At 35.3% G+C, this 21,947-nt stretch overlaps 4 protein-coding genes across 6 annotated transcripts; 3 read left to right on the top strand and 1 right to left on the bottom strand.

The window, feature by feature from the left end:
* Window positions 1–332: 332 nt before the first annotated feature.
* On the top strand, window positions 333–5,266 carry LOC131017530 (probable disease resistance protein At1g58602). Of its 2 annotated transcripts, XM_057946315.1 has the most exons (3): window positions 333–526; window positions 2,436–2,950; window positions 3,360–5,266. In XM_057946315.1, exons 2-3 carry the CDS (start codon window positions 2,491–2,493, stop codon window positions 5,090–5,092), a joined length of 2,193 nt encoding a protein of 730 aa, XP_057802298.1. In that variant the 5' UTR covers window positions 333–526; window positions 2,436–2,490; the 3' UTR covers window positions 5,093–5,266. The 2 variants fall into 2 exon arrangements, with proteins under 2 accessions (XP_057802298.1, XP_057802297.1); XM_057946314.1 differs by lacking the exon at window positions 333–526 and having other exon boundaries at window positions 2,062–2,950.
* A 2,159-nt stretch (window positions 5,267–7,425) lies between these two features.
* On the top strand, window positions 7,426–14,771 carry LOC131017528 (disease resistance RPP8-like protein 3). Of its 2 annotated transcripts, XM_057946313.1 has the most exons (4): window positions 7,426–7,698; window positions 7,779–7,854; window positions 12,172–12,911; window positions 12,999–14,771. In XM_057946313.1, exons 3-4 carry the CDS (start codon window positions 12,176–12,178, stop codon window positions 14,726–14,728), a joined length of 2,466 nt encoding a protein of 821 aa, XP_057802296.1. In that variant the 5' UTR covers window positions 7,426–7,698; window positions 7,779–7,854; window positions 12,172–12,175; the 3' UTR covers window positions 14,729–14,771. The 2 variants fall into 2 exon arrangements, with proteins under 2 accessions (XP_057802296.1, XP_057802295.1); XM_057946312.1 differs by lacking the exon at window positions 7,779–7,854.
* A 659-nt stretch (window positions 14,772–15,430) lies between these two features.
* On the top strand, window positions 15,431–17,128 carry LOC131017613 (CASP-like protein 1E2). The gene is made up of 2 exons (XM_057946429.1): window positions 15,431–15,821; window positions 16,727–17,128. The coding sequence occupies exons 1-2, from the start codon at window positions 15,658–15,660 to the stop codon at window positions 16,968–16,970; spliced, it is 408 nt and encodes a 135-aa protein (XP_057802412.1). The 5' UTR covers window positions 15,431–15,657; the 3' UTR covers window positions 16,971–17,128.
* An 820-nt stretch (window positions 17,129–17,948) lies between these two features.
* Window positions 17,949–19,787, bottom strand: LOC131017557 (UDP-glucosyltransferase 29-like). Its single transcript, XM_057946354.1, has one exon. It carries the CDS (start codon window positions 19,538–19,540, stop codon window positions 18,197–18,199), a length of 1,344 nt encoding a protein of 447 aa, XP_057802337.1. The 5' UTR covers window positions 19,541–19,787; the 3' UTR covers window positions 17,949–18,196.
* Between the last annotated feature and the right edge of the window lie 2,160 nt (window positions 19,788–21,947).

Below are 21,947 nucleotides of genomic sequence, written 5' to 3' on the forward strand. Positions count from 1 at the left end.
AATAAAAAATTGAAGATTATTTTTAGAATAAATTGAAGTTTATATTTAGATTTGTTGTGAAATTAAAGCAGAATGCATGTGGGGTGATGGTGAAAGTTGACCTGACCAAGCCCACTTGGCCACCCCCCTTAATTAATCATTCAACAGCCTTAACAATCTCAACTATTTAAATATCTTTCAAACTTCTTTTTTTTAAGTCAACAGTAGTTTGAGCTTCTTGAGAAAAGCAGGATGCATGTGGGTGTGAAAGTGGAAACATGCACGCTGCTTCTTATTGGAAACAATGAAACATACTTATAATAATAGTAACGTCCATCTATGAATTAATTAATTTCCTCAAAATCTTGTCTCTTTCCTTGTTTAGTTTAAAGTTTAGTAAAAAAATATTCATTTCAGGTTTTGTTTTGGCTTGAAAGATATCACATTCTACCATTCAAAATCAAAGGTTTTATTGGGAAGAAGGTGGGAGGATTAATTGAATCAGAAAGTCGATCTGAGCAAAGATAAGAAGAGGAATCACAAAAAGGTAACTTTTTCCTTCTCCGTAGATTAGAATAATTTTCAAATTCACGTGTTTATGATGTTTTTATATCGAAAATTTATTAGGCTTTGGAAATCTTCTGCTTCAACGAATTTTATTCAAACCCAAAATCATCATTTCAAGAGAGCCCTAAACACAGTTGTAGATCAAATAATGTTAGTTATAAGTTGAGTACAGTCATAACTTCAATTGTTCTTTCGCAATTTATATATATGAAGAATAATTATAAGAACCAAAAATACACAGGCAAGCATAGAAGCTTATATATGTACACACCAGGATCCCCAAGGGACACTAAGCAGTGCGAACTCCTATCTACGATCAGTGAGTTCTAGGGTTCAAATCCCACCGCTCCCTCTCCCCTAAAGTCAAAAAATATGTACCACCGGAAATCAAGCATATACTTTCCAAAGTTTTTTTTTTCAATAAAGGTGTGGTATAAATATAATGTTTGATTTAATCGTGCACAATTATAAGTAATGTACGTCATTTATATAAGCGAATAATGTCATATACACTATTTGGGTCACAATGCGGATTCAGGTCAGAATGCGGGTCTGTAGCGGGTGCAACTCGGTTGCACTCGAGTTTTTGTGATTTAACAATTGTATGTTCATTAGAATTGATAATTACATATACACTGACGCTATTTTGTTTTACAAAGGCAACTATCATGTTATATAAATAACACTATCTCGAAATAACACTAACACTGTATTAAATGATACTAACACTAAATGACACTATCATGTTATCGAAATAATATTGTACACTCATGTGTACCGATCTCTACTAATTAGTAAATGGCAGCGATTAATTAGTAACTCACAAAAGCATGCACTTTTCATTTTTGTTCACTACTCTCACCACAATCTATTTACTTTTTATTTCAACATTTTGTAAAATGAGACTTATTTTCCATTTACAATATTTGTCTAATACTCCCTCCGTCCACGAAATAAACTCCTACTTGCCCTTAAATATTTGTCCACGAAATAAACTCCTACTCTGCTTTTTGGACAATTATATCCTCTCTTGCTTTTAAATTTACTACACTTTTATCTATTGGGCCCACTTTATTCCACCATTACTTATGTAATTTGTCTCCCCTAAACTAATTATTATTATTATTATTATTATTATTATTATTATTATTATTATTATTATTATTATTATTGTTTTTGTTGTTGTTGTTATTATTATTATTATCAAATTGCTAGTTAAAGATTAGTAAAAGTAATCACAATACATAAACACTACCCTTTTAGTCTTTTACACCACCTTTACACCACCTTTTTCAGCTTTCTTAGTCTCCGTGGGAGTTTATTTCGTAGACGGAGGGAGTAGTATTTTTTAAAACATGTGCCACTTTCAAAGGACCATGTTTTTTTGTGACACAAATGAAATAATATTCATGTTTAAAAAAAAATAGTGTTGTGTGTGTTTCATGGTAAAGTGATTAATATGATCAAAGGTTTCTTCTGGCGCGCTTTTTAAATTTAGTATTACCAAAAACAAAAAAAAAATCAAGTTAAGACTTCATGGATCTGTATTATACTGATCACTATGTAAAGATGAAATTAATTTCATCAACATTTTTGGTCTCTTCCTAGTTAAGTTTTAGTCTAGTGTAAATTTCTTTTCAAATTTGTTTTGACTTGAAATAAATTAATTGCTACAAAAACATGTTGGAAGCCCTCCTCTTATCGTTGATACAGAAGCTGGACATTAATTATGGAGAGGACGAAATAAATGAGGAAAAGGAAAAGGTAATTAAAGAGATGAGAGAGATTTTGGATATTGTGAGGGATAAGAAATTGGAAGAGGGGAGAAGCCTAAATTTTTTGGCATGTGATCTCGTCGACGTAGTTGACGATGCCCTTGACCTATTCAGAATAGGCGAAATCTATCGATCCATCCATAGCTGGATCAGAGAGATCAAGAAACGGATGCTTAAACTGGGAGATGATGAATCCCACATGAGATCATCACAAAATGTTGATGATGATGCAGATGTGGTGGGCTTCGAGGAAGATGTGAAAATGCTGCTTCGCAAAAGGATTATTGGTGGGCTTGAAACTCGGAGGATTGTTCTTGTCAAAGGGATGTCTGGTATTGGAAAGACGACTCTTGCAAGAGAGATATACAACCATCCAACCGTCGTTGAGCGATTCAAGCGTCGTCTTTGGGTATCTAATGTTACTCACTTCACTATTAAAGAGCTACTTATCAAACTAATACAACAGGTAGAAGATCCTCATCCATCTTCGTCATTGGAGAATATGGACAACCAAAGTCTGAGAGATATGCTTCGCCAACACTTGCTAGGAACGCGATATTTGATAGTTCTTGACGACGTGCCCAAACCAATGTACTTGCACTCTTTCTTGAGAGCTCTTCCACGAGAATGTATGTATGATCATTCTTTCTACTTATATGTTCTAGTCGTATTTCGCTAACTTAGATACTCTCTCCGTCTACGATAAGTGTGATCTTTTTGCCATTTTCGTCTGTCCACAATAAGTGTGGTGTTTTCATTTTAGTACATATGCCCTTATATTTTTATTCTCATTCACTCACAATATTTACCAAAAACCAATCTCGCAAACCATTTATTAATACCTAACAAATCAACTTTAGGGGTCCTTTTATCCACTTTATACACATCTCTCAATATTTTCTTAGTACCCGCGCCCTCTCCTCCAGACCACACTTATCGTGGATAGAGGGAGTATTAAATTAGCGTTGGTTCAAAATTTTAGATTCCAGCCATATCTACTTCTGACTGTTCCTTTTTATGTTGTTCTTATGTAAGCAGACGATGGAAGTAGATTGCTGCTCACAAGTCACACTAGGAATATGAACATAGATAATATAGATGTTCATCATATGAAACCTTTGGATTCTAAGAAGAGCTGGCAATTGTTTTTGAAAACAATAAACCATGGCAATAAATTGACGGGTGAGCACAAATTCCCAATGAAGTTGGAGCATATGGGAAAACAAATGTTGAGAAAATGTGGCGGTCTGCCATTAGCTATAAAAGAGGTGGGAAAGCAGTTAGCAGAAAAGAAAGTCTCTGGGGAGAGTGAATGGGAACAGCTTCTTGAATCAGTTGATTTTGGTTCAACATTGAAGTTATTGGAACCATTTTATCATAAATTGGATCCCGAATTGGAGTCATGTTTCCTGTATATGTCCTTCTTTAAGGAAAACACAACTTTGAGGGCAAAAAAGTTGGCACATATTTGGATTGCAGGAGGAGTAGTGGATTCAACACATCGATTTAAGTCATATTTAAATGATTTAGTTAATGACTCTTTTATTGAAGTCATGGACAAGAGCACGGAGTATCGCATGAATGTTGTGCTACACATGCTATCCATCCAAAAAGCAGAGGAGAAACTAGGTTTTGAGATCCTAAGGAGCAATGGAAATAATCGTCCCTCTGAGAGTCCTCGTCATCATCGTGTTATCATTTGTAGCAGAGACAAGTTCAACTACTCCACGGATCAAGATAAGCTTCTTGTTTCTCTCTTCTTCCATGGAGGCGGCTACTTGGACACTAGTCCATCTTATTGGAAGAGCTTTGAGCTACTTAAGATACTTGACTTGGAAGATTTTGGGTTGAAGATTTTACCGGAAACTATTGGCACATTGATGGAATTAAGGTACTTGGGGTTGAGAAATAATTACATAAAAGAGCTCCCAGACTCGTTTGGGTGCTTGGAAAACCTTGAGGTTCTTGACATAGCTCAAAACTTTTTGGTGGAAGTGCCAGATATTATATGGGAAATGCGTAGCCTTCACCATCTCTACTTGTCAGATGTGATTTGCCGAAAGCCTTCGAAGATAGATGCACTTCAGCTTCTGGTGACCTTAACCTACGTCTCGGTTGATAATTGGACATATGAGCTCTCGGACTTAAAAATGTTGACTCGTCTTCGCAAATTGGGCATAGAAGAATTGGATGGAAGCTCAGATGTAAGCAAGCTCTTTGTGTCATTGGCTTTATTGGAGAATCTTGAACACCTAATCTTAAGAGGGTATCGTTTCAGAAGCATGCCTTGTTTGGATGAGATTGGTGTTCTACACAATCTCCAAACACTCAAATTGGATGGACTCCTTGCTAGGTTACCAAATAATGTCCCTCCAAATATTAAATCATTGACGTTGGTTAATAGTTGTCTTGATGAAGACCCCATGCCACTACTAGAGAAGCTACCCGAGCTAAAATACCTGAAATTGCGGAATGCATACACTGGTCAACAAATGGTGATCTTGCCCGAGGGCTTCCCTAGTCTTGAGGTCCTGTGCATCGAAGAGTTGTGGAATCTGAGAAATGTACAATACGAATTAGGTGCAATGTGTTTTCTCGAGAAATTAGAAATTCATGATTGTCCATGTCTGGATACCCTCTCGGACGTGGTTGAGAGGATGTTCTGGGTGAAGGAGATAAAGATGGTGACAACCAAAAGCATTGCAACAAAGGCCAGGAATTCGGACTCAATCTATGATTTAACGAACCGTGAATATCAATTCATGAGCTAGCGGAGTTGTCTGCATTATTGTTACGCACGTTTTGTTTGTTGATCGCCGTTAATTTGGATAGTTTCTAGCTAGATGTTCTTACTTGGTGGTTATGTGTTTGTAAATGATGTTTAGTTGCGACAATTGTGGTTTCTTCATTTCTTGTTTTTACTCTAGTTTTTCTTTTTCCCTAGACTTCTAAGAGTTTGATAAGTTATTCCTTAGAATCACCGTTAAATTTGGAGACGCACAATAGCTTTCTTGGAGTAGAACAATTAAGAAGTAAATACAACAATTAAAAATGCAAGTATAATAGATATGAAAACAAATTTACGGGGATTCTTCGCCTTGAGAGTAAAATAAGCAAGCAAATACTTACTGCAATCAATTAATTTCAACATCTTCACGTAGGAGCTCAATCAATAACTTTCGTATTCAAGAATTGAAACTAAGCAAATTAAATTGCAAGAACAAACTGATAATTAGACTACAAGTTTCCAATAAAATCTAACTTCGATTAAACCACAATCGAATAACGAAATCTTCTCTCGATGTCGTTCATTATTTAACACGATTAATCAATGGCCAATTGATAATCAAAAGATAATTAGAATTGAATAGGACAAATACAAATCATTCACAGGCAAAATCAAAGTCATCGATTTCAATAATCTAAACCCTAGATTAGGAAATTAGTTCATAATGAAATAGAAATAAAATTTGCAACTGAAAAAGTAATCCATAGATTTTAACTAAAGGAAGAAAATAAAATGTTTCTTACAAATCTGCTCCAAATGTTTGAAGAAATTGATTTTTTCTTCATAAAAATGAGAAATTTGAAGAAATTGATTTTTTCTTCATAAAAATGAGAAAATTTAAGAGACTGATATGACAGTCTTTGAAATTGCTAAATAAATTGTTTTGCACACATGTGTGTCTTTTACTAAGAGGGTGTTTGGCTGAGCTTATAATCTTCTTCAAAGTTTTTGGCAAAATAAGTTCCAAGAGCTTATAAGCTCCCAAAAAAATAAGTTCCTCTACCCCAACTTATTTTTTTATAATCTCATATGTAACAATCATTTTACAATTATTTTTCAACCATAATTTATTATTTTCATCATATATCATTCAAATTCATTTTTCTTCGATTTTCTCTCTCTAGCAAAAAATTCTCTTCTAGCTTATAAACTCAATTATCCAAACACTTTGACAACTTATAAGCTCTTAAAAATTACATCTTATAAGCTTTTGAAACATCTTATAAGCTCTTTAAAATAAGCTTAGCCAAACACCCTCTAAGTCACTCTTGGTTCACTGTGAGCTGCGGCTAACGTGGGCTTATGCACCTTCTCTTATTGTTCCGTTATTCGCTTAATGCATTCGTCTCCGTCTCAATATTCTTCACATTTCGATATCAATTTCAATCATTTAAAAGCATGAGTACCTAGATAATCAAATTGACAAATTAAGCCCAAATCAATGAAACGAAAGGAAAATTACAATAAATTTGTACAACTCCGCAATAAATCTACAACAAAAATGATCGGAAAAATGTCCCAATTAATGACAAAAAGCGAAGGAAAAGAAGAAGAGAATCGTGAGAATCAGGAAAAAGAATACCTAATTAAAAAAAGTTAAGGAATAAGAATTCTGAAAAATTTCACCACTTTCCTTATTTTTAGGATTCTTTTTACCTTCCCTGTGTGATAAAAATCTTACCCAAACATAGGAATTTAATATTTTGGATTCGGATTACTTTCTCATGACAGAATCTATGACAAAATTTTAATTCGATCTAACCAATGCATGCAAGAGTCAACTAAATGTATTTAAATTGTTCATAAAATGAAGATTAATTAGTGGCGAGGGGGAAGAACACCCCTAACTATGCTGTCAATAATTTTCTTTCAAAAATTTCTTATCAAATTAAAGCAATGCATGTGGTGTGATGGTGAAAGTTGACCTGACCAAGCCCACTTGGCCATCCCCATTAATTAATCATTCAACGGCCTTAACAATCTCAACTATTTAAATACTCCCTCCGTCCCACGAATCTTGACACGTTTGGTTTCTACACGTGAATTAAGGAATTGTAGATTAGTGTTTTAAGTGTGTAATTAATAAAGTAGAAAAGTGATAAAGTAGGAGAGAGAAGGTAATAAAAGTAATAAAGTAGGAGAGAGAAGATAATAAAGGTGATAAAGTAGGAGAGAGAATGTAATAATTATTACCCAAAATGAAAACGTGTCAAGATTCGTGGGACGGCCCAAAAAGAAAAACATGTCAAGATTCATGGGACGGAAGGAGTATCTTTCAATTTTTTTTTTTTTTTGTTGATGCGTGTGAAACGATAAGTCAACAGTAGTTTGTGCATCCTGAGAAACGTAGGATGCATGTGGGTATGAAGGTGGAAACATGCACGATGCTTCTCATTGGAAACAAAGAAACATATAATAATATATAGCAAAATTCATCTATCAATTAATATTCATTTCAGGTTTTGTTTTGACTTGAAAGATATCACATTCTACCATTCAAATCAAAGGTTTTATTGGGAAGAAGCTGGGAGGATTCAATCAGAAAGTCCATCGAGACGAGCAAAGATAAGAAGAGAAATCACAAAAAAGGTAATTTTTTCCTTCTCCGTAGATTAGAATAATTTTCAAATTCACATGTTCATGATGTTTTTATATCGAAAATTTAAAAGGTTTTTGGAAATCTTCTGCTTCACCAATTTTTATTCAAACCGAGACAAGCAGAGATAAGAAAATTCATAAAATAAGGTATTTTTCTTTCTCCTTAGATTTGAATAGTATGAAAACTTGCATGACCATACAATGGTTTTAAATCGAAATGTTTGCGCTTCATTAAATTTTATTAAGCCCAAAAACATTTCGAAGCTTGATTAAACACAGAGTTGTGCATCGACTACGGTCAGTTCATATTTTTAGCATGCATTTAATTTCAATTTTATTGGAGTAGATATATAAATCAATAATTAAATAGGGTATATAATTTATTTAAACTCCAATTTTAATAATGAATGCTAATTTTAAATTATTATTAAGTACTCTTTTCACATGTAGCATTTCCTAATCAAGTTGCCAAGTTGGACAGTCATTGCTTGCGAACCTTCAATATTTAAGAAGTAAAAGAAATATTAATTATTATATGTTTTGGTGGTAGGATCCATATTGGATTTTTTTTTTCAATGAATGTGTGGGGTAGCAGTGTAGGAACCATAGTTTGACGTATGATCCATTTGCCCGTGACCCATTCCGGATGCCAAACGAGTACATACAAAAATCACAAGTGCCTATTGCAAGAGTTCGAAACTTACTTGCAAATCCGGCGATGAGAGACTCTAGTGTTGATCTTCCAACTTGTTCCCACGGTAGAGCTTGACGTTGGGTGGCAACGTGCTTCAAGTTCTCTCCCTCAAAGTTGGCGTCTCCTCACTCTCAAAATCTGCTTTCACGTGTGTGTCTAATTAATTAGGTTTTGGGTTGTCTCTTATTATTTATACTAGGTATTAGACATACCTAAATAATAAGCCCAAAACATAATTAAAACAGACCAAGCCCAAAAGCTTAAGAGAGGAGATGGGACGCTTACTTAAGGAGTTAAACATTTATTGGGCCAAGCGAGGATCTACTAGCTTGAATAAAGTTTGGCCTCCCAGTGCTCGATTTTCTTATTCAGCCCAGAATAAAATCGAGACACAAGTATTAATTTATTCCACTAGAAAATTAATACTGATTTACCTCTTTACTCTTTAGGTGAGTCAGGGCTAGCATTAGACTTAATTAATCCCCGTGTTTAAGATATCCAATATCCATTAATTAATTAATTCCTCTGACGATCAATTAATTAATTAATTAGTCATTTAATTATAAACGACATCTTGAGTGCTGCCACTTAAACTTATTATCGTATCGAAACTAATTCCACCTGCAGGGTTTAATACGATAAACTTATTAAGTTTCCCAAGAGGATATTATCATCCTGTTATTAACAGGATACGGATCCTTATTGTGATATAATCGCATGTCAAATAATAATTGCTATCACCCAAAGTATCGAATATATTGAGTTTCAAGAGAACTCTCACCCATGATAAATCAAAGCAATAGTCAATGTATTACTTACACCGATTAATCCAACTAAGGTTAAGACTATTTAAGTCGCCGAGATCTTGATTCTTAATTAGTCAGAATATAAGAATTCATCTCACTGTGATCATGTTCAATACACGAAGGTACTAGCATAAATAAATAGCCAAGACAAATTATTTATCCATTTATGCTACAATCTAAACCAGCAACTCGTCCATAGTTGCCTCGATTGTGAACTCAATTTATATCTCAACTTTTTCCAATTATATGATCTTCTGTGATCTACAACACACCATATAATCTATAGTATGAGATAAATTGGACTGTAATAGGATTATGCAATAACAATATTTCAGATAGAAGAATCATAGTGAACAAAGGAACCAATGTATACAAGCATAAAGTCTTGCTTTCAGTATACAACCCTTCAAGCAGAACCTTGAAAATATAAATGAATAATATCATGTTCGATTTAATCGTATACAATCTGGTGAGACTTCACAAAACTAGTTAAACTGCTCATGAATTGGATGTTCCCGAAGAGACAATATATAGATTTAGGGACATTTACTTTTAGGGGCCGGTCGTTTACTTGGGAGGATTTACTTTGATAGATAAAAATAGTAAGGGTAATCTCTTATTTACTTTGATGAATCAAGCTAGTTTTGTTTGATTCTTATCCCATGGAAATGGTGGGATTGGAGTAATTCTACTCTTGAGGATAAAAATACTCAATCATCCATTTTATTAATCATGCAAAGTAAATGCCCATCTTAAGGATTAGCTTTGATTCATAAAAATAGTAAGACTAATCTAGATTGAAATTAATTATTTCTATCATTTAAGCTATAGTTTTGCTTGATTCATATTCCATTGAAAGAATGGGATTGGAGATATCTACTCATGAGGATAAAAATACTTATGCATCTTATCAATCATGCAAAAGTAGGTTCGGCAGATGTTTTGGGGAGTGAACCAAAATGAAAAGAGATGAAGGGAGTAATTATTAACTCTACGTTTATAGTGAGACCCTTTCTCCACTCATAACATACTTAACCATTTTTATTAAAATTTGTGTCACTCCCTTATAGTACTATTTTGGGTAAAGGTCACTTTCTATTCCATCGTTTCAACGAATTCTAAAAAATGTCCCACCCTAACGATAATATCAAAACAATACCCAACCTATCACAAAAATATCATTCGTGTCCTGCAAAAAATTTTCGGGAATCGAAAACTTACGTGGATTGCCGGACTTACACCATGGCAAATCCACATGGACTCATTTAATCTAGGTGGAATTAATTTTTTTGCAGCCATTTAAAAGCCCACAACTGCACCGTTTCAGCTGTTCTTCTTCTCCCCTGTGTAAGAAAAAACACTCGATACTTCAAAGTTTGTTCCTGAAAAAAATGTGGCTGTCTTCGTCTTCTTGAAATCGCGGCGACCTTCATTGAAATCGCGGCGGCTTCTTTCATCTTCTTCAAATCGCGCATGAAAAGTTGGCGGCTGCTGAAGAAGCCCTAACAATTGCAGTGGCCTGAAGAAGCCCTAGAGGCGTCTGAATTTTTTTGGTAGGTATCGCCATCCCCAATTGCGGTGTTCTTCAATCTACTTCTTCAGCTTCTTTCTGCATATTTGTTCCTAAATTCCATTCGAAAATTTCTAATATGAACTCAATCATAATTTGAATAATTTTTAGAAAATTCCCAAATTTCTTGTATCTAATGCTATGTCTAAATTCCATTCTTCTATCTAGGTTGAGAGATTTTTATCGAGAAATTGAAGATTGAATAAGATATAAGAGAGAGGGGAAGAAGAGTTCCACGTCTGAAACTAGGCAAAATGCTGAGATTTGAAAAAGAGTGTTGCGTCTGAATAAGATATAAGACAAAGGAGAAGAAGAACGGCTGAAACATGCCATTCTGGGCTTTTTAAATGGCTACAAAAAAAATTAATTCCACCTAGATTAAATGAGTCCACGTGGATTTGCCATGGTGCAAGTCCGGCAATCCATGTAAGTTTTCGATTCCCGGAAAATTTTTGCGGGACACAGATGATATTTTTGTGATAGGTTGGGTACCATTTTGATATTATTGTTAGGGTGGGACATTTTTGAGAATTCGTTGAAACGATGGGACAGAATGTGACCATTACCCTACTATTTTTACAGGACGGATGGAGTATTGATATTCACAAAGGCTAGAAAAAAAGAAAATAATAATATTGTTCTCAATATTTTAAAAATAGTACTCTTTCCGTCCATAATTTTTTTGTTATTTGTGGACGATACGAATTTTAATAAAATGTGAGTGAAGTTGTTAGTGGAATAATGTGGACTCACTTTAAATGTGAGTAGAGTTGTGTGAACCTTATTATCTAGAAAGTGATAAAGTTTTTGTAGACGGACCAAAAAGAAAATTGTGAGAAAAATTTGAGGAAGTAATATTCTTGCTTAAAGAAACACTAAAGTATGTGAGAAATGAAAATAACAAATAACCCAATATATAAGTTAAATAAGTTGCTTGTAATGCTTGAATAGTTATAATTCAGTTAATTGATGAAATTTTCGCCGTTGTAGGATATGAATCTAGGTTTGAATGGTCATTCGTGCATTATAAGTAACCACATATCAATTCTCATTCTCATGAAAGATAGCATTCTCATTGTATTGCTCGAGAATTTGGGTGTTCCCAAAGGGACAATATATAGATTTAATGTTTAGGTTTATGATTTTATTAGATTTTGTTATTTAATTTTGATATCTAAGATATTATAAATAAATAAATTGTATCACAAATTAATTTCTTGATTACAGAATTCCATTTATGTTTCAATTTACTGTATGCATGTGAAAATTAGTGTATTTTGATTCATATAGTTTGATATTTGCAATTGTGTTTTTCTATCTAACGTTTTAGTGTGTGTCCCATTTTTATTTTCACTTTTTTATTTCTCCAGTATTTTTTTTTTTGGTTGAAACAGAAGCATGTCGGAGGCCCTCCTCTTATCAGTGATAGAGAAGCTGGACATTAATTATCGAGAGGACACGAAAGCAAATGAGGAAAAGGAAAGGCTAATTAAAGAGATGAGAGAGATTCTGGATATCATGAGGGATAAGAAATTGGAAGATGGGAGAAGCCTAAATTGTTTAGTATCTGACCTTGTCCAGATGGCTGACGACGCCCTCCACCTCTACAGCATGAACTGGTTGAGACCATCTGAGTCCATCCATAGTTGGATCGGAGAGATCAAGAAGCAGATGCTTAAACTGGGAGATGATGAGTCCAACATCAGATCATCACAAAATGTTGAAGATGACAAATATGTGGTGGGCTTGGAGGAAGATGTGGAAATGCTGCTTCGCAGAATGATTGTTGGTGGGGGATTTCCAAAGAATGTTCTTATCAAAGGGATGTGTGGTATTGGAAAGACAACTCTTGCCAGAGAGATATACAACCATCCGACCGTCGTTGAGCGATTTGAGCGCCGTGCTTGGGTATCTAATTCTACTCACTTCACTCTTAAAGAGCTACTTATCAAACTCATACAACAAGTAGTTCCTAAGAATCTCCATACATCTTCTTTATTGGAGAATATGGACAACCGAAGTCTCCGAGATATGCTTTGCCAACACCTGGAAGGAACGCGATATTTTATAGTTCTCGATGATGTGCCCAAACAAATGCACTTGAAGTCTTTCTTGGAAGCTCTTCCACAAGAATGTATGTATGATCATCTTTCTGCTTATGATCGAGTCTTGTTGCGTTAACTTCTAACTTTTCCTTTCTGTATTGTTCTTATGTAAGCAGACACTGGAAGTAGGTTGCTGGCCACAAGTCACACGACAAGTATAAACATATATGTACGCGACGAAGATGTTCATCAGATGAAACCTTTGGATCCTAAGATGACCTGGCAATTGTTTCTAAAAACAATAAACCATGGCAACAAATTGACAGGTAAGCACAAATTCCCAATGAAGTTGGAGCATATGGGAAAACAAATGTTGAGAAAATGTGGCGGTCTGCCATTAGCTATAAAAGAGGTAGGAAAGCAATTAGTGGAAAAGAAAGTCTCGGGGGGGAGTGAATGGGAACAACTTCTTGAATCAGTTGATTTTGATTCAACATTGAAGTTATTAGAACCATTTTATCATAAGTTGGATCCCAAACTACAGTCATGCTTCTTTTCTATGGCCTTCTATAAGGAAAATATAACTCTGAGAGCAGAAAAGTTGACACAGATTTGGATGGCAGGAGGTGTAGTGGATTCGGAATATGAATGTAAACCATATTTAGATGGTTTAGTTAATGAATCTGTTATTGATTGCACGGACAAGAGCATGGAGTATCACATGAATCCTCTGCTACACATGTTATCCATCCAAAAAGCAGAGAAGGAAATAGGTTTTGAGATCCTAAGGAACAATGGAAATAATCGATCCTCTGAGAGTCCTCGTCATCATCGTGTTATCATTTGTTGCAGAGACAAGTTCAACTACTCCACGGATCAAGATAAACATCTTGTTTCTCTCTTCTTCCATGGAGGTGGCTACTTGGACGCCAGTCCATCCTATTGGAAGAGCTTTAAACCACGGCTTAGGATACTTGACTTGGAAGATTTCGGGTTGAAGATTTTACCAGAGACTATCGGCACATTGATGGAATTAAGATACTTGGGATTGAGAAATAATTACATACAAGAGCTCCCAGGCTCATTGGGGTGCTTGGAAAACCTTGAGGTTCTTGACATAGCTCAAAACTTTATGGTGGAGGTTCCACATATTATATGGGAATTGCATAGCCTTCTCCACCTCTACATGTCTGATGTGATTTGCCGCGAGCCTTTGAGGATAGACACGCTATGGAATCTGGAGAGCTTAACCTACGTCTCGGTTGATAATTGTAAGCTCTCGGACTTTGAAAAGTTGATTAGTCTTAAGAAATTGGGCATAGAAGAATTGGATGAAAACTCAGATGTAAGCAAGCACTTCGCATCATTAGCTCAGTTGAAGAGCCTCGAACACCTAATCTTAAGAGGGTATCGTTTCAGAAGCATGCCTTGTTTGGATGAGCTTGCTATTCTACACAGTCTCAAAACACTCAAATTGGATGGACTCCTTGCCAAGTTACCAAATAATCTCCCTCCAAATATTGAATCATTGACGTTGATTAATAGCTGTCTTGATGAAGACCCCATGCCACTACTAGGGATGCTACCCGAGCTACGGTACCTCAAATTGCGGAACGCATACACTGGTCAACAAATGGTGAACCTGCACGACAGCTTCCCTCGTCTCGTAGTCATGTGCATCGAGGAGTTGTGGAATCTGAGAAATATACAATGTGCAAAATATGCAATGTATGGGCTCGTGAAATTAGAAATCCATGATTGTCCACATCTAGATACCCTCCCGGAAGCGATTGAGAGGATGTATGGGCTGAAGGAGTTAAAGATGGTGACAACCAAAAGCATTGCAGAAAAGATCAGGAAGTCAGGTTTCATCTCCAAAATAATGATCGTGAATATCAATCCATGAGCTAGCGCAGTTGTCTTCATTATTGATACGTACGTTTTGCTTGTTGGCGTTAATTAATTTGGATATATAGTTCTAACTATATTTTCTTTCCTTTTTTTTCTCCTTGATGGATGTGTGTTTTCAAATAACATTTAGTCACGACAATTATGGTAACCGGATATACTAAAATTGTCACAAAATTACAAAAAATATCTAATGACAGATTTTAGGTCGTGTTTGGTTCCGTTTTTTATATTTACACTCCTATTCCGGGCCATAATGGAAGTTATAGTTCTCATTTTGATGTACTCCCTCCGTCCCACTTATATTGACACTTTTACTTTGGGCACGGAGATTAAGAATAAGGGGTTGAAAGTATAAAGCGGGTGGGGACCATTTGTTTAATGTGTGTAGAGAAGGTAGGGACCACATATTATTTTTGGAAAGTGTCAATATAAGTGGGACAAACAAAAAAAACAAGTGTGCCAATATAAGTGGGACGGATGATGTATTAAATAGGAGTGTAAATATAAAAAAATGGAAGTTATAATGCCCTTCATTATATAACCTTTTATCCACCATCCAAATTAAAAAACAAACAATGTGAATATTCTCACGACCTGCAGTCTAACTAATACAATCAAGATTAAAAAAATGATAAAAAAGAAAATCTTTTATATATGTCCAAATAAATGCTATACCTATTCATGGAACCAAACACGTACGGCCAAAAATCGTATTTCGTCATTTTTCAAAACATTTCGACTATATAAATGCACTCCGAATTTCAAATTCCTTCACATACTATTTTATTTTAAAATCTCGAAATATATTTTCTTTTAAAATATTATTATTTTGCAAGAAATGGAATATCTCAAAACAAGGATAGTAACAATGGAATTACAAATGGTGGAGAGGAGGAATATGTAGCGGTGGCTAACAAGAGAAAAATGGTGGGATGGGGTTTGTTTCTGCGTGCGGCAGCGGCGGCGGCGGCAGCGCTCAGCCTAGCTGCGGCGGTGGTTCTCAGCCTTGATAACCAGACGACGATGGTGGCGCTGCGGCGGGTGATTGTTCCGGTTACGGCTAAGCGGCATTACTTTTCCGCTTTTGTGTAAGTAGTGTATATAGTATCATGTCAGGGTATGAACTTTTACTTAATTTTGATTTTGCAAATGAACTAAAACTTATGCTTTTCAAATTAATATTTAAATTTTCAATTATTGTAATTGTTCACGTAAAGCTATTGTGGTTAGTTGAAGTGGAAAATTAGTGGGATTAATGTGACTCGCTGAAGTGGTGTACATCCAACTACATTATTAGTGGCAAGTAAGTGCATTTTCATGTGTGAGGCGACCATCAAAACAATTTAATATTCTTGAATTTGGAGGCATATATATATATATTTTTCGGATGAGATCTTCTGTCACACAATTTACCGTATCCCACTATCAATTTATTATAATTTTTAATTTATTCTTCAATTTTAATTTATTATGTATTAATATAATTTTAAAATAATTAACTAGGGTTCACTCATTCAATTATTTTAATATATTTTTTTGATAAATTACATAAGTAAATATATAAATTCAAAGACCGCGCGGAGGAGAACTCGAACCCAAGACCTCAGGTCTTGGGCATTAACCTCCTATCGTTATGCCAACACACGTACATTCAATTACTTTAATTTTAATTTTTAATGATAAATATTAATTAGAGTTTATTATATAATAATGTTTTTTATTTTTATAATAAACATATACTATAAAATAGAGATATTAAGAGTGAAACACTTGGGGACAGATGATCTCATCTATTTTCTTTTTTAATTTATGTACAAAATTAAAAATTCGATGAAAATTTATGTATTTAGATGTAATTAACCATAAAGCAAAGTATATTATTTATAAACGTTGCAAATATTTTTTTGTTATAAAAGTATTGAAACTACTCCAAATATTTTTTTATTAGAAAAATAAATATTTTAAACTTCTCGAACCTTACTATATATCATAGGCACTTTGTGGTGGCAAATGCTATACCAAGAGTGTGGACCGTGTGGTACCATGTGGTGGTGGTGGTGGTTTCCGATTTAGTGACGACGGCGTTACTATTTTCGAGCTTCGGTGCCGCCGTGGCCGTCGGCCTCATCGGCCGGGAAGGGAATTCACACGTCCAATGGCGGAAGGTTTGCGATGTATTCGAGAAATTTTGGTGGTCGTTGCAACTTGCAATCTTTAACCTTCACAACAAAAACTAATTAAGTCCTCTTTATTTGAAGATTTAATTATGATCATGATTGTATTGTAGTTATTTGTTGGTAAATTATACGTTTATTTTCGAGTGTAAGTGTATACTTTTCTTTTCATCTTTTCAATATCTTTTTATAATAGTTTTTAATTCCCTTTGCCCTTGAAACTTTTATAGGCTTTTTACTTAATTTCACCTTCTATATATTTATTGGATTCTTTTTTTTAATTTATAGTAACACCTAGTCTTTTTCAAACTAGGGGACCAATAATAAAACAAACAAACCATATATATAAAATGATTAAGATCCGATCAATTATATAAGATCATTAATTCCACGGGCCACGATTTATTGTTGTGTCCCGGTTTTCATCATCCACAGGACCACATCGCACTATTAATTTCATTATTATATATATGTAACTATTTATTGAAAAAAATATTATATAATGAACTTTAATTAATATTTATCTCTAATTTTTTTAAATATATCTTAATTTTAAATTAATTAACCTTATAATAATTAATTCAAAAACAATTATAAACTCTAACTAGATTGATGAACTCTAGCAATTTTTTTTTTAAAATATAATAAATTTAAATTTAAAATTATTTTTAAAACGAATTTGCAAATAAGACATGGACACTAACATAAATAGTTACATATTCTATGGCTAAATGCTCATTTTTTATTATTTCAAAATGTACTCTTTAGTGCTCAACACATTTGTATTTTGCCAACACTTCGTATAAAATATGACCCACCGTTGGCGTATTGGATTAAATTTTTATTGAATCTTGAATTTAATTTATATTTATTTAGATATTTAATTTAATTTATAATAATGTAACTATTATTTGATTAATCAAAATATAATACATGTATCTTGTATTTCTAAGAAAAAAAATACATATATTGTGTTGTGAAATTATTTACTTACATTAACATATACTCACTCCATCCATAAAAAATAATCTATTTTTGTCATTTTGGGATGTCCACAAAAATAAATTTATTTCCATATTTGGAAACTATCTATTACATGGTGAGCACTATTCTTTACTCTCAATACAATTAATTATAATTATAAACATTATTTTTTAAGTGAATCTTTTCTCCACTTACAATATAATAACTATTTTTATTAAAACTCGTGTTGTCCCGTGTATTACGACTATTTTGTGTGGACGGAATAGTGCAAGATTCAAGAAGTGGGCTTTTTTTTTTGAGGGAATTCAAGGAGTGGGCTTATTATTGCAACAAATCCGCCATAGAAGCTCCGCCGCCTCATCGATCTCTCCGGCGCCCTCTTCCTCTCTCATCTTCTCACTCATCTCTCTCGCTCTACACCGCAACTCCTCCGCAGCCCTCCCAAACACCGCACCATCAATCGCCACCGCAATTGCCGCCCCCTCATACCCCCCACCCCCACCCCTCCGCACCTCCACACACACCCCCGCAGCCACCAGCATCTTCGCATCCACAAACATATTGTACTTCATCGGCATCGCCACCACCGGCACGCCGTGAAAAACGCTCTCATTCAACGAACTCCACCCACAGTGGCTCACAAACGCCGCAATGCTAGAGTGCCCTAATATTCTCGCCTGCGGCGCCCACCCCGCCACCACCATCCCCCTTTCCCCCACCTTTGCCTCAAATTCCGGCGGGAGGAGCTCCGCCGATGGAGACGGCAGAATCCATAGAAACCTAGATTTGCAGAGAGAGAGCCCCTTGGCTATCTCAGCGATTTCTCCCTCCGATAACAAACACTCGCTGCCGAAACAGATGTAAACCGTCGAATTTCTAGGGTTTCTGCTAAGCCATTCCATGATCGGCGAGCTCTCCGCCTCCGCCACCGCCTCCGCCGCGTGATCTACTAGCGCGCCGACGGTGAGGATTCTCTTCCCGCTCACAAATTCCACGTAGTCAACGTACTTTCCTTCAACAGATCTGCACGTCTTCATCAGCACGACCTCCGCGGACGCCTTGTAATTCGCGAAAACAAAATCCGGATTGGAATCGAAGACGTTCGCGCTGAGGAATTCCACGAGTTCGTCGAGGCTTCTCCTCTCGCCCTCGTCGCAGCGCAGCTCCGGAAACGGGAACGCCGCGGCGCCGTCGACGTAGTGGTGGTAGGTGAACGCTCTCGTGGCGGCTCCGAGCAGGGCGAAGTGGACGGCGGGGACGCCGAGCGCGGCGGCCCAGGGCTGGAAGACGTCGAAGATGATGAGGTCGGGGCGGAGGGCGGCGAGGATGTGAGAGAAGCTGGATTTGGATGTCTGGAAGGCTCTGTGGAGAGAGAAGTTGAGATGTGTTGGGAGGTTTCTGGTGGTGTGGAGGTGAGGAGGGAGGTCAGGGTGCGGGTGGAGGTGGAGCTCGACTGCTTCAATGGAGCTTTGGAGGGAATTCGCAGCGATGAAATCGTTGATGGAGGTGAGATTAATGGCGGTTGAGCAGATGTAGATGTGGAAGCTTTTCTTCATCAACAGTTTCTTGGCGAGTTGGAGAAACGGGAAGATGTGGCCGTGGGCTAACCATGGAAACATTATGATTTTGAAGCTACCTGAGTTCATCATCACTTCAAGATTTTTTTTTTTTTTTCGTTTTTAATTTTAGGTTTGGAGCTTTTGTGTGTGTAAGTGGTGATGTTTTTAGGAGAAATAGTTAACTTTTGTTGGACTAAGCAAAGATGGAAGTGTGGAATCCTACTTTAATAATATATGTCGTGAGGTTCTCAAAGGAATATCAAGCGGTGCGAACTTTTGTATGCGAACAGTGGGGTCTAGGGATCACCACCGTTCCCCCTCCCCAAGTGTCAAAAAAATATATATAATGTATGTGGTGAGTGAGGTTAGGATTAGCGAGAGGGTGAGAAACGAGGATGGTGTGGTTTCCAATGAAAACGAAACATATGATATATACACCATACAATTTAATAAACACAAAAATTTGAGTGCAATCGGGTTGCACTTGTACTCAGACTCTAACCCAATTTCATATCCTGACCTAAATTGTGTAAATGACACTATTCTGAGTACGAATGCAAGTTGCATCATGTAAGCCAATTGTGTGGTACATCCGATTGTACCCAAAACCACCTCTTTAATAAATGGATCAATTAAGATAGCTCACTGTTTACGCTACTTGAAATGATGGTGTAATAATCTAAAAGTCAGATTTATCTATCCAACTAAAAGATATTGTGCATCGTGATTTAATATAATCTACATATTTTGCCTCAAAAAATAAAAAAGATATATAGCTCATTTAAAGTTAATTAAAATAATTCTCTATTTTTTAATAATAAGCAATGTTTTAATTTTCACGTCAACAAATTAAATATGGATCGATCAAGATAGCTCCTTTAAAGTCGCATAAAATGATTCTCTATTTTTTTAATAAGAAGTACTCCCATGGGTTTTAAGGAAAAGTTGTAAAGTGTATTGATAGTGGAGAAAAAATGTTATAATTATTATTGGAATTTGTGAAAAAATGTTATAATTAGTATTGAGAGTGGTGAAAAGTGAAAAGTAAAAATAAATAAATTATTAGTGGTGGAGTAGTTGTCCAAAAATGGAAAGAAATAATGAGGAAGTTATTTGAGGGACGTTCCAAAAAGAAAAAAGATGAAGTTATTTCAGGGACGAAGGGAGTAATGTTTTTTCACGTCTACAAAGGTTTAGCAAGGATGTTAAAGAAAATAGACAAGTGAATACGAAAAATGAAATGAGAGCAACGCACAAATTTATGTGAAAATTCAAAACACGAGAAATTTTCACTATAACTCTTTAGGGTGCGTTTAGATTGATAAATTTATTCATGAAAAAGAATGAATAATAAAAATTTATATTTTTAAATATCTTTTTTTTTCAACATTTGACACAAAAGATATGTTCACTATTTTTCTTTCCTCATTTTCACTTCAAGGATGGATAATATTATCCACTCAAAAATAGAGGGATAATATTATGAGAGCACTCGTGATATAGCCATTTTGAAGAAGGAAACATAATATTTGGTCACTAATTGAAAAAACACAAATTCTTGCCATTTTTTACTTGTAAAGATTGTTTTGCTCTTAATTAGGGCGGATCAAATTCGGGTCGAATTCGGGTTTACGCGCGGGTTAGGTACATATGGCACTATTAGTGCCATATGTGCCAGTGCCATATGTGCCCACTGAAAAAAAAAATCTAAGTATATGGCACTAATATGATCATAAGTACCATTCGTATGGCAACAATGACACTAATATGACCATAAGTACTATTCATGCAAACACTGAATATATGGCACTAATGGCACTAATAATGCCATATGTGCCTAACCCGCGCGCAAACCCGAATTCGTCTCGAATCCGATCCGCCTATTTAAGGACAAAACAGTCCAACAACATTAAAAAATGGTCAGAATTTGTGTTTTTTCAATTAGTGACCACATATTGCGTTTGCATCTTCAATATGGCCATCCGGCACCATTGTTTCTAATATTATCCATCCTTGAAATGAAAATAAGGAAGAAAAAATTGTGAACTTCTCTTTTGTGTCAAATGTTAGGAAAAGAAATGAAACATTTAGGGTATGTTTGCTTTGAGGTACGAGAAAAGGATAAGCTACATTTACCACCTTATACTTTCGTTTGCATTGATGTATAAGAAAAATCGGGCAAGTTATATAATTTTTCGGGCAGCTCCTTATCCCATTGGAAAGGGATATTTTTATACCTAAGAAATGATGATATATTTTATACCACTTTATAAGAAGGGATAAATATACTACCCTTCAAATCAAATAAGATATAAAAAATATGGTCTCCACTTTAAGTGATAAATTTATACCTAATTATATTATCCCTCCATTTAGAGGGATAAACAAAGTAAACACACCCTTAAAGGCATAAATTTTTTTTATCCATCATTTTTCATTTTCCATGGATAAATTTATAATCCATCAAAGTAAACGCAGCCATAGTGCTTAACAGCAC

This window comes from Salvia miltiorrhiza, chromosome 3, assembly GCF_028751815.1.
Source record: "Salvia miltiorrhiza cultivar Shanhuang (shh) chromosome 3, IMPLAD_Smil_shh, whole genome shotgun sequence".
Lineage (NCBI taxonomy): Eukaryota > Viridiplantae > Streptophyta > Magnoliopsida > Lamiales > Lamiaceae > Salvia > Salvia miltiorrhiza.

Coding starts and splice junctions, on each gene's coding strand:
- LOC131017530 (XM_057946314.1), top strand. CDS start 2,227: ATGTTGGAAGCCCTCCTCTTATCGTTGATACAGAAGCTGGACATTAAT. Junction 2,951..3,359: donor GAGAGCTCTTCCACGAGAAT/GTATGTATGATC, acceptor TTATGTAAGCAG/ACGATGGAAGTAGATTGCTG.
- LOC131017613 (XM_057946429.1), top strand. CDS start 15,658: ATGGTGGGATGGGGTTTGTTTCTGCGTGCGGCAGCGGCGGCGGCGGCA. Junction 15,822..16,726: donor CATTACTTTTCCGCTTTTGT/GTAAGTAGTGTA, acceptor TATATATCATAG/GCACTTTGTGGTGGCAAATG.
- LOC131017557 (XM_057946354.1), bottom strand. CDS start 19,540: ATGATGAACTCAGGTAGCTTCAAAATCATAATGTTTCCATGGTTAGCC.
- LOC131017528 (XM_057946313.1), top strand. CDS start 12,176: ATGTCGGAGGCCCTCCTCTTATCAGTGATAGAGAAGCTGGACATTAAT. Junction 12,912..12,998: donor GGAAGCTCTTCCACAAGAAT/GTATGTATGATC, acceptor TTATGTAAGCAG/ACACTGGAAGTAGGTTGCTG.